General features: G+C 33.1%; 2 protein-coding genes across 3 annotated transcripts; one reads left to right on the top strand and one right to left on the bottom strand.

The window, feature by feature from the left end:
- The first annotated feature begins 700 nt into the window (after positions 1–700).
- Positions 701–5,212, top strand: LOC107421014 (pentatricopeptide repeat-containing protein At4g08210). Of its 2 annotated transcripts, none has more exons than XM_025074451.3 (4): positions 701–3,202; positions 3,552–3,649; positions 3,873–4,037; positions 4,284–5,212. In XM_025074451.3, the coding sequence occupies exon 1, from the start codon at positions 1,012–1,014 to the stop codon at positions 3,073–3,075; it is 2,064 nt and encodes a 687-aa protein (XP_024930219.3). In that variant the 5' UTR covers positions 701–1,011; the 3' UTR covers positions 3,076–3,202; positions 3,552–3,649; positions 3,873–4,037; positions 4,284–5,212. The 2 variants fall into 2 exon arrangements, with proteins under 2 accessions (XP_024930219.3, XP_015885617.3); XM_016030131.4 differs by having other exon boundaries at positions 3,552–3,725; positions 4,284–5,211.
- Positions 5,213–6,760: 1,548 nt separating this feature from the next.
- LOC107421015 (uncharacterized) lies at positions 6,761–8,616 on the bottom strand. The gene is made up of 2 exons (XM_016030132.4): positions 7,755–8,616; positions 6,761–7,558 (listed from the first exon to the last, which is right to left on the bottom strand). Exons 1-2 carry the CDS (start codon positions 8,398–8,400, stop codon positions 6,939–6,941), a joined length of 1,266 nt encoding a protein of 421 aa, XP_015885618.2. The 5' UTR covers positions 8,401–8,616; the 3' UTR covers positions 6,761–6,938.
- Between the last annotated feature and the right edge of the window lie 2,906 nt (positions 8,617–11,522).

Raw genomic sequence — 11,522 nt, 5'->3', positions numbered from 1 at the left:
TGGGTAAAAAAGGTAACGAAAATTTCGAGGTTTTTTTTTTTTTTTTTTTTTTTTTTTTTTTTTAATGTTAAGTTTTGGAATCGAGGTTTTTTTTTTTTTTTTTTTTTTTTTTTTTTTTAATGTTAAGTTTTGGAATTGATGTCATAGTTTAATTTCAACAAAAAGTTTTTTATAAATAAAAATATATTAGTATCATTCGCATTTACTTCATTATTAAGTTCAGACAATTTCTTCTTCAGCCCCAAAAAAAAAAAGTTCACAAAAAAGAGTTCGGACAAAAATTCTCTTTTTTTTTTTGTGTAAAAAAAATAAAAAATAGTTCAGACAAATTTAGAAACATAATTAAGAAATATATTATTTAACATATTTACAAGTTATTCATTTAATAAAGAATAATTAATAGCACTTTAATAATTAAGAAATATATTATTCAAGAGATTTACTAGTAATTCACTTGATAAAGAATAATTAATATTTTTTTATTTTGCATAATTAAACAAAACATAGAATTTTAAATTGAATAAGAAATATTCACATATTAAATTAATGTTTTTAAAAGTTTAATGTTATTAAAAGTTTTAAGATAATGTGAAACTAGTTAATCTCAAAACAAGCACGTTATTTTGGTAACAATTCTGAATGATACAAATATATCATTCGAACTCTTTTTTAAGATAATATATCATTCGAAGTTTATTTTAATAAAAAATGAAACAATTCAGAAAATTTTAAATTCAATCCTGCTCATCAAAGAAAATTACGTAAATAGTATATATATATATATATATATGTGTGTGTGTGTGTGTGTGTGTGTGTGTACATATACACAGAAAATTTACATGTGTATCGTCCGAAATATAAACCTTAAATTGTCTGTGTGGAGTTCACGCTATGGCTTAAGTTAAACCTCTGCTATGTGCAGAGTAATTTGGCGCCAATTCCCGGTCACAGAGTAGTTCCGTGAGATTGAATGGCGGTTTATGAACTCCTTCCTTCATTGCTGTAATTATTATGGACTTGAGTCGTATTGCCACAGCTCTGCGCCATTGCGGCCGAGTTCAGGCATTCAACCATGGGAAAGCATTTCATTCTCATTTGGTTAAAACTGGCTGCTTGAATGACATATTCCTTGCTAACAATTTGATCTCCATGTATGTGGCATTTCATGATTCCAAAGATGCACGTAAGGTGTTCGATGAAATGCCTGACAAGAACGTCGTTACATGGACGACCATGGTCTCTGCATATAACGATGTTGGAAGACATGGTGAAGCTCTCGGATTATTCAACCACATGTTGGAGTCCGAATCCGGGACACCTAATGGTTTTATGTACTCTGCTGTGCTCAGAGCTTGTGGTCTTGTACGAGACCTTAAATTTGGCAAATTGATTCATAAAAGAATATCTGATGATAGGCTGGAGTCTGACATTGTTTTGATGAATAGCCTTTTGGATATGTATGTCAAATGTGGGAGTTTGGGTGATGCTAAGAATGTGTTTGATGGGATTTTGTTTCCAAATTCAACCACGTGGAATACTATCATTTCAGGTTATAGTAAAGCTGGTATGATGGAGGATGCAGTGGATCTATTTAATAGAATGCCAAAACCAAATGTTGTTTCTTGGAACAGCATTATTGCCGGTTTCACAGATAAAGAAAGCCCAGATGGTTCTGAATTTGTATGTAGGATGCACCAAGAGGGCCTTAAACTTGATGGATTTACATTCCCATGTGTTCTAAAGACATGCGGTCGTCATGGTCTATTAGCTTTTGGAAAACAGATCCACTGTTATGTTATAAAGTCAGGTTTTGAATATGGATGTTTTACTGTGTCAGCCCTGATTGATATGTATTCTGATTGCAATAAATTGGTTGCAGCAGAAAATCTGTTTGCTCAATACTCTAGTTCCATTTCTGATAGCTTGGCAATTTGGAATTCTATGCTTTCTGGCTATGTCATTAACGAACACAATAGTGCAGCTCTGAATATAGTTTCTCAAGTTCATCGGTCTGGTGCATATTTGGACTCCTACACTTTCAGTGGTGCTTTAAAAGCCTGCATCAACTTACAAAGTTTGAGACTTGGGCTTCAAGTTCATGGTCTGGCTGTCACTACTGGATATGAATTAGATGATGTCATTGGAAGCATTCTTATAGACTTTTATGCACGAATGGGGAGTATTAAGGATGCAATGCGATTGTTTCATAGACTTCCAAAGAAAGACACTGTAGCTTGGTCAGGTTTGATTGCTGGGTGTGCTAAAATGGGACTACACTGGTTTGCTTTTTCACTGTTTAGAGACATGGTTAATTTGGATATTCGAGTAGATCAATTTGTCATTTCAAGTATTCTGAAAGCTTGCTCCAGTTTAACATCTCTTAGAAGTGGCAAACAGATCCATGCTTTCTGTATCAAGAGCGGATATGAATATGAGGGAGTTATGCTAACATCCCTAATTGATATGTATTCAAAATGTGGTGAAATTGATGATGGTTTGGCTTTGTTTGAGTGTACACCAGAACGCGACACTATTTGTTGGACTGGAATAATTGTGGGTTGTGGGCAAAACGGAAGAGCAGAAGCAGCTATTAATTATTTTCATGAGATGGTAAAATCAGGACTGAAGCCAAATGAAATCACCTATCTAGGTGTTCTTTCCGCCTGTAGACATGCTGGTTTGGTTGATGAGGCATTGGCCATATTTAATTCCATGAAAACTGAAAAAGGGTTAGAAACTTATGTAGAGCATTATAATTGCATGGTTGACCTTCTTGGTCAAGCTGGGCGTTTTGAAGAGGCAGAAAAGTTGATTACTGCAATGCCATGTGAACCCAACCAAACCATATGGAGATCCTTGCTTGGGGCCTGTCAAACTCACAATAATATAGAACTGGTTAATATCATTGATAAAAATCTTCTAGCAACCTTACCAGAAAACCCTTCCACCTATGTGACACTTTCAAATGTCTATGCGGCACTCGGTAAGTGGGATGATTTAAGCAAAATGAGAAAATCTGTCAAAAAAGTGGGTGCTAAAGAAGCAGGAAAAAGTTGGATTGAGATTTCAAGTTGAGAAATGTTGCTTTTTGAAGTATAAGGCGCAGGTTATGTCTTAAAAAGACTTGGACACTGATAATTTTAGGTCTCTGGATAATAGTATCTATCAAAGCTTGCAGCCAAGTATCTACAGGCTACATGAGGTAAATCACCGGATCATTTTTATTGAACAGTTGGAACACATATACTTTGATAGGACAAAATCTCCAAAAAAACGAAAAGGTAGCTGTTGGTGTCGAAGTCCAGAGAGGGTGTTTTTGTCTGCCTAATTGCTTGTTTTCTTTTATTTGTTCAAAATATGTGAACACCAAAACATCTGGTATTGCTTTGTCTCTGTGTCAAGGTGTCCATTTTGATCTGTTACAGGGAAATGGTGAAAAATACTGATCCTTTCATCTCTCTCTCTCTCTTTCCCCCTCCTATTTTAAACACTTGTCTTTTCTATTGCCTATTGTTTTGTCTTTGTTATTCAGTTAATTTGTCTGAATGCAGGTCTTCTACATTGTACTAAAACCATGGTTTCTTTAAAGATCTTGGGGATTAAGAATATACAAGCCAAAGTGCCAGCTATATCCCAAGGGTTTACACAGGTTTCATTAGTTTTTGTTCAGCAATCAGCATCAGTTTTCCACTGTCATTTTTGGGTAACCTCATCATTCTCAGATGGTGAGACAACCAATTATTTAGCAAATTGAATGTTGTATATTGAATGTTCTAATCTTAGGAACACTCCATTTTAGACGGAATTTTATTTTTTATTTTTTATTTTTTGTTTGTGTGGTGAATTCTTAGACGGAATACTTGTGTCAACAGGGAATTGTAGGCAAGAAGAAAAAGCTACAAAATGAATTGAAGGCGATGGGTGGTGCAATAGAAGATTGTGACAGTTCGTAGAATATGAGCAACCGATAATTTTCAGTAGTGCACAGTTTTCCTTACATTTGACGTCTTAGACAACAAAAGATGCCATTCACATGTGTGAGTTTAGGCGTACCTAATTATAGCATTTAATCCTATACTGATGGATTATCATGAATTAGAAATACTTTGTGAGGGTACATAATTCTATTCTAAAAGTGACAAAAATAAAATAAAATTTTGGTAGATATTAATGAGCTTTGTGGGCCTCATGACATGACACATTCGAGCTGTTCATTTATATGAGTTTGAGCTTCTCTACCATATTCTTAATTAAGGAGTTCTTTTGCAAATATTTTATTTCAGGAACACTTAAATTTGCAAACCCAGGATGGGTTATACAAAAAGGAACCATGAATAGCATTTGATAAGGTTAGTTATGTCTCTCAATCCCAGTTGCCAAGGTCCATGGAGAGAAGAGATAAGATGGTCCTAGTAATTAAACTTGGTCCGTCCCACTTGAGCCTGACCCAACGAGATTGAAGAAACAAAAAGAACATGGGTGGGTCCCACCAACTTCAGACATCAGAACCCCACCTCCATTGTCAGTGTTGGTGCAGAGAAACCAACCCCTTTTTTGCCATGGAAGGACCTCCAAGACCCCCAGGCCATCCACCACCACACTCTTAGCAGTTGGCTGTCTTGTGTCTTCATTAAAAACTCTTTGTTACGCCATGTTGCTTTCTTCATCAATCATTTTCAGCTGCTCTGTTGTTCACTTCCCTTCCCTTTCTCAATTCTCATCATGCACCATGCATGAGCTTCGCTTTGTCAAATATGGATTCCCTCTTTTTTTCGCTGCTTTCCATGACTCAAAACCCAATATTTGCAGCATAAAAGCTACAAAAGAAACATGAAAAGAAATTCCTCGTTTTTGGTCTTTTTTAACTTTTCTCCCTTTTTGGCGCCAATTTTACTCTTGCTAGGTACAAGTCAAGGTAGTGAACAAGTACCAATAGCCTAATACCATTATTTTTAGGCCATGTGGTTTAAACTTTCTCCTTTGCACCGACTCCTGGACTCTCCTACAGCTACAGTTATACGTATATTTGGGTGTATATAATATATTATTCCAATAATGGATTACACTTTTTAAGCCCATACTGGCTTGCTTAACTTTTATTTTTAATTTTTATCAGAACCAAGGAAATCCAAATTATAAGGCAATGAGTACAAAAGAAGAGTCAATAATTAGTAAAACAAGGATGAAAATGTACCCACAAATCAAGAATGTGCTACCATCATATATACTCAGATTGGTTAAATTATTACTTGTCCATCTTTTTTATGTGATATCCAATATCATATCTATTTTAGTTTTTTTAATTGTGTATCCAGTTGAGCTGCTAGGGGCTTTTTACCTTTTAAATCTAAAATGAAATCCATCTGGCTATAGTTATTGTTTTCTATGATAACTTGGAGAATGGATTAACTTTGGGCAAAAGTTGTTGTATTGGAAAAACAAAAAAAGGCAAAACGATCATCGAGGACTTTCTTGTTCCTCCACACTCTCTGAAGAACCTTTTTTTGTTGTTTGGATATTAATCTTTAAAGAACTTTGCCGTTGATATTACAGCCTAATTAATGAAATGACTGAAACAATTTCCAAATAGAACTCAAAGAGATAGATTTATCTATTGGATCCTAAAGAAAATTGCTTAGGAAGCAGAAAACCAAAATCATAAATGTCCAAAATTCTTGTTGAATTTGTTCTGTGAAAATATCAACCAAAAAAAAAAAAAAATTATGGTATTTTTTTTTTTTTTTTACATATTAATATCTTAATTGTGTCCATAAAAAGGTGAGTCTTTGAGAAAATTTACCGAAAAACGAAAAAGGCAAAAACATTGATGATGTCATCTGGCTCAAAGTGCAAAACGTCTATTTCCTTTTGTTTGGTATGGAAAGAGCCACAGACCCATATCGTCTGTTAACCCATCAAATGCCATCATTAAACTATTAATAACTACATTTTTTTTGGTGAATAACTATTAATTACATTGGACAGTAAAACTTTAGTGACATTAATGGTCTGTAGTTTCTCAAGAATTATGTCTTCATTTTCCCTCCCCAACTTAAACTTCAAAAATTGAAGCTAAAGAAAAACAAGAAAAAACCTCCTCCCTCGTTAATAGTATCACATAAATTCACATCCCCAATGTGCATTTAATGCCATGCATAGTAATTAAAATCATGTTCACAACTTTCTATTAAAACCATATACTAAAAGTAAAAAAAAAAAATATATATATATATATATATATAAAAACTTTATATTAAAAAAAAAAAAAAACATGTGTACATGTACAATATAATTTACATTTACTTCTCATATAGTGCTTGGCACAGAGGCCAGGCCAGCTAGCAATTTTTACCCTTCACATCTCTAAATATTTATGAACCCCTGGTTGACCTAAGGACCTAAGGATTCATTCACCCAATAAACACAAAGCAGAGAGGCCAGGCCAGCTAGCAATTTTTACCCTTCACATCTCTAAATATTTATGACCCCTCGTTGACCTAAGGATTCATTCACCCAACAAACACAAAGTACAAAAAGCTCATAAAAAGAATTCAACCAACCCTTTATTTAATTTACTGAAAATCCAATAAATAACAGATAAAAACAGAGTTTTATCCCAAATTAAAAAAATAAATAAATAAATAAAAAACAGAGAAACCCATCAACAAAAGAACAAAAACCAAAAGCATAAAAAAAAGAAAAAAAAAAAAGAAAAAGAAAAACAACGAAAACAGAGGAGCTAGCCAGCTGGGAAACTTCCTTTTTGACTGATTGTGGTGGATCATGATGATTAAAAAACACACTTCCTGGAAATCAGGAAACATTTTATAAAAGTTTTTAAAAAAAAAAAAAAAAAAAGGGCAAGAATGCTTACACTTATTTACTAACAAGTGCTTGGGGGAAAAAAAAATAAAAAAAAAAAACAACAACAACAACAACTAAAATCCTCCATAAATTACAACAAAACAGGGCAAAATGGCCTTAGAATTTGACACATATAACTCATCCAAATTGGAGTAGACCCCTACAGCTCCAGCAACCGAATCATACTCGTCTATATTCCCTTCCATGTTCTTCTTCACCCTCCCTGCAATCACTCGGCAAACCAGCATTGCTCGCTTCTCGTTCCCATCCTCTGCCACCCCCGCTTTGTCGTGAGCTTTTCCGCTAGTCGCCGTCGTCAAAATCCCGTTTCCAGCAGCCTCTACGGTGGCTGCTTTGAACCCGTTTTTGATTATACTGCAAACGTTGCATTGTGGGATTGAGTTGCAGAGATTGGTGGAACCGTTAAGACCCAGTGAGCACACGAAGGTGGTGCAATGGAACCTGAGAAGCTCGTTTCCATCTGCTATGCAGCGAGGGTGCTTTTTGGGTAGCTTAGTGGCTTTGGCTTTGATGGAGTCTCTGTACTCTTCGAATTTAGAGATGGTTTTCTGGGTATTGTGGACTTTGAGAATGCGGTCGATTTTGCATACTGGGACTTGTTTCTTTAGCCAGCTCGATTGGAATATGATCTCCACTATGTTCTTGCTTGTGTCTTCAGGACCCAGTTCGGAAACTGTTTGATTTAATGATTTGGAAATCAGTAAATGGTGTGTGTGAAATGGGATTACGAGTATTGAAATGACAAGAAAAAGAAAATTCAGAACTTGAAAAAGAAAATTCAGAACTTTCAAGAAAATACAGAAAAAAATAAGTTCTGGAAAGTGTTTGAAAAAAAGAAGTAAAGAAAATTGAAGTTATTGTTGAATTACCTGCATGCCTAACAGCTTGATGAAGCTCAAGATTTTCAGCTTTCATGAAAATCTCACCGCATTCAGGACAAGAACAAATACTACCTCTCAAAGAAGGGTCTCTGGCAAATCCAAGAACCGGATCAACCACCATTCTACACTCATAGCAACCTGAGAATCTCCTAAAAGGCATACCTCTAAAAGAACCTCCAACAGAGGAAGTTGAAGACACAGACAAAGAAGAAGAAGATGTAGAAACAACTCCATTAATTTCATTCAGAGGAGCTTTCATGGATCTACTGGATACTTCACTGTTACTCGAACCGCCCACTAAAGCCCTTTTCTTATGAACTTCAGGTGAACCAGTTTCAGGCCTGTGCATGACCTTTGTGTTGCTACACAGCGAGCCAGAGCACTTCATCTTCTTGCATTTCTTGGCATTTTCCTCCGCTGCTTGCTCTTTTTGCTGTTGCTTTTTCTGCTTCGTTGCCGTTTGTTGCTTCTGTTCTTGCAGCTGTGGAGTCTGAAGGTGTTTGCATGTCAATAAGCCTCTTACAACAGCCCAAGAAGGTGGTTTTTCTGTCTTCTTGGGCGGGTGGTTCTGGCTCTGATAGATCTGTTTGGTGGGTTTCTTTTGGTTTCTGGTTTTACTCATTGCTGAAGACATTGAATGTATGAAAAGGGATTATTTGAAAGAAACTAAGTGAAAAATGGTGGTCTTTGGTTCAGTTTCAGAGACATGAGAGGTCCTCAAACAACTGGGAATGTGGGGTTGGAGAGGAAGCTCCATTTGGGCTTTTGTAGAAAAAGTGATTCTGGTTTTGGGACTTGGTTTGTGTACAAATATTTTGTTATATAAATTAATGAATTCACATAAAAACATAGTTTTTATGGATATGAAATTGAAGAAAGAGATCCATATGTGTCCCCCACATATTAAATATACCAAATGGACTATCTCTGTTGCCCCAAATTAAATTACATTTTTTTCTTTACTGAATATGGTATGCATATCAGACGGTTGTGATTTACTTTGTTTTGGGTCAAGTTTTCCATTTGGTGCGAATCATCTACCGACAATAATGTCCAGACAAAAAGAGAAGTGAAAAAAGATGGGGTTTTTAACCGTTTAAATTAACCGGTAGCAACTTTCGTTTATGCATATAAATATTAAAATATGCACTAAATACAAAGAGAGGGAATTAGATATTTGTCACTTATAGAATATATTAAAATTATTTCTAAGTTTCTATATAGATGCGCACCAACAACTAGAGATGGCTGCGTTTCACTTATGACGTCTACACAGGTAAAATCTTTCAATACTCTGCATTTCATTTATTCACCAAAAATCACTGCATTTTCATCTGGGTTTTAGTCATCTCATTTATCTCTTTGAGTTAAAAATAATTAATAAAAATGAAAAGAATTCCTTATTTTTCTCTGAAAATATTATATTGATTTTTTTCTCGTGTTTTTATTAAATTATTATTTATTTCACATCGGTTTGAGTGCATATGTTTTTGCATCTTTAATCATTTAATAAAAATAAAAATTTCATGTACATATTCTCAATGTGAGAGTAGAAAATTGGGAGTAAAAAGAAAAAATACACGCATTTCCAAATATGCTTTTAGATTTTTCCATGCCTTTGTATCAGCAAAAATTTCTTAGAATAAAATAACATAAATGGACAAAAGAATATGTGTATTACATAAATAGACTATAATGAAGATGCACCAAAAATTTCTATCAATAAGACAATTTTACAGGTACATATAAATAATCATATAATTCCAAGCAAAAAAATAAAAAAAATAAAAAAAAGAATCATAAAATATATAATTTTTAGCTGTGAATATATTTATATATAAAGGACCATGGTTTTGTGCCATTGTGGTTGGTTATTAGGCCTAGCAGGACGTTATGGGAGTGAAGAATAGTTGGTAGCAGCTTAAGAAGTAGGGAAGTGAGTTTCTAATACAAATCCCAAGCCCGATGGGAGTTTTTGGGGCTACGCAAAGAGAGCATCAAAATTGAGGTACACACTAATTACATAATAATGGTCCCTCTAATGGGGAAAAGCTGCTTCCTTGATTCCTTTTGCCTCAAAATCAAGTAAAAATCCAACCCATCTGCTATTGGAATAAAGCTGCCCACTCTTAACTTTATTTCCAACACAATTTTTTTATTTTTTATTTTTTTTTATCTCTCTAATATGTGTTTAAAGATTAATCAACTCTTTTTTTTTTTTTACTGTTCCTGTCTCTCTTTCTCATTCATTTCCTTTAAAACAATCTCTATTTGAATGCAAACTTAGCTCTGCTATCTCTAATGACCGTTGGTACTTTGTGTGAATCGAAGTTATTAATTCAAAAACAAAATTTGGAACTCTTTTGTTGAGTAAATTGAAGAGGAAATTTCAAAGTTGAGGAAAAAGGTTTAAATTTAGGGCTTTAACGTAAGCTTTAGACAAAGGGCACCTTCCTCCCGTTGTACATTTTCATCCAAGATCCAAAAAAATAAATAAATAAATAAAATTAATTGTATAAGTGAATATGAATACTTTTGAAACTAATAGAGTTCAATTGAAACATAGGCAAACCTTATAAGAGGAAAATCATATTTTCAATTGAAAAAACAATTGAATTGGGTATATGGGCAACGGAAACTTCAGTATTTTATATAAATATAAAGAAAATATTTTGCTGTTTATGGGAACTAAATCTGTTATTTAAATTATAAGGCTTCGTGACAATTAAATTTTTTTTTTAAAAAAATTGTTCCTAAAAAACTTTTAAATACAAGTTATGAAATGAAAATGAACTCTAATCATTATTTTATGATAATGGTTGTTTGTTTGTTTGTTTGTTTTTTTTTTTTTTTTTTTGGGGGGGGAAGAAAGCATGAAAATGATTGTTTAAGTTTAACAAAACATTGTTTTTGTGAAATGATAAACTAAGCAACATATTTTATACTTTTAGTTCTTCCATCTCTCACATTAATATATAAAATTTGGAATTAATTGCAATTTAATACCACGGATTTTGATTAGATTGCTTATTGAATCTTTAAATTAAAAATATTATACATTGAATCCTCAATTTACAATTTGTTTCATATTAATCTAATTTCCAAATATAAATAGAAAGTTTAAAATTTAAAAAAAAAAATTGATCAATTTTTTCAATTTACAAATAAAATGAGGAAAAAAATTAATTACTTAATTAATTAGAAAATTAATCAATTTTTTATATGTCCAAACTTTTGATTAGTCAATTTAAAAATTGAATTAATATAAAATTAATTATAATTTGATGTCCGATGAAGAACATTTTAAATTTGAGAATCTAATAGCAATTTAGCTAGAGTAAGAATTACTAAAATAAAATTAATCCAAAATTTTATAATAGTGAAGTCCTATCTTACCAATGAAAAGTGACTCCCTACTTATTCTATATAAATAGAAAAAATAATATGTATAAACAGAAAAAAGAAATAGAAATAATGAAAAAAATAATATTAATAATAATAAATATAAAAACCTCTTTGATTTCGTACTAAAGGGCCCGGTTTAACTTTATTTTTTATTTTTTATTTTTTTGGGACTTAAGCCATACTTATTCTTTACTTGAACTTAGTGAAAAGCTGATAAGTTACTTTTTATAGGCTATTTTCATCAAGAGGGGTAAAATTAAATGGCACAATAAAAAGGATGGAAGAAGAAGATGGGAAATGAATTAGTTATTTAGGATTGGGGGAGACGATGGTAAAGTAGGTGTGGGAATT

Source organism: Ziziphus jujuba, chromosome 5 (genome assembly GCF_031755915.1).
Source record: "Ziziphus jujuba cultivar Dongzao chromosome 5, ASM3175591v1".
In the NCBI taxonomy this organism is placed as follows: domain Eukaryota; kingdom Viridiplantae; phylum Streptophyta; class Magnoliopsida; order Rosales; family Rhamnaceae; genus Ziziphus; species Ziziphus jujuba.
The sequence above is the reverse complement of the archived record's forward strand: the minus strand, read 5'-3'. Positions and strand labels throughout refer to the sequence as shown.

Coding starts and splice junctions, on each gene's coding strand:
- LOC107421014 (XM_025074451.3), top strand. CDS start 1,012: ATGGACTTGAGTCGTATTGCCACAGCTCTGCGCCATTGCGGCCGAGTT.
- LOC107421015 (XM_016030132.4), bottom strand. CDS start 8,400: ATGTCTTCAGCAATGAGTAAAACCAGAAACCAAAAGAAACCCACCAAA. Junction 7,559..7,754: donor TCAAGCTGTTAGGCATGCAG/GTAATTCAACAA, acceptor TAAATCAAACAG/TTTCCGAACTGGGTCCTGAA.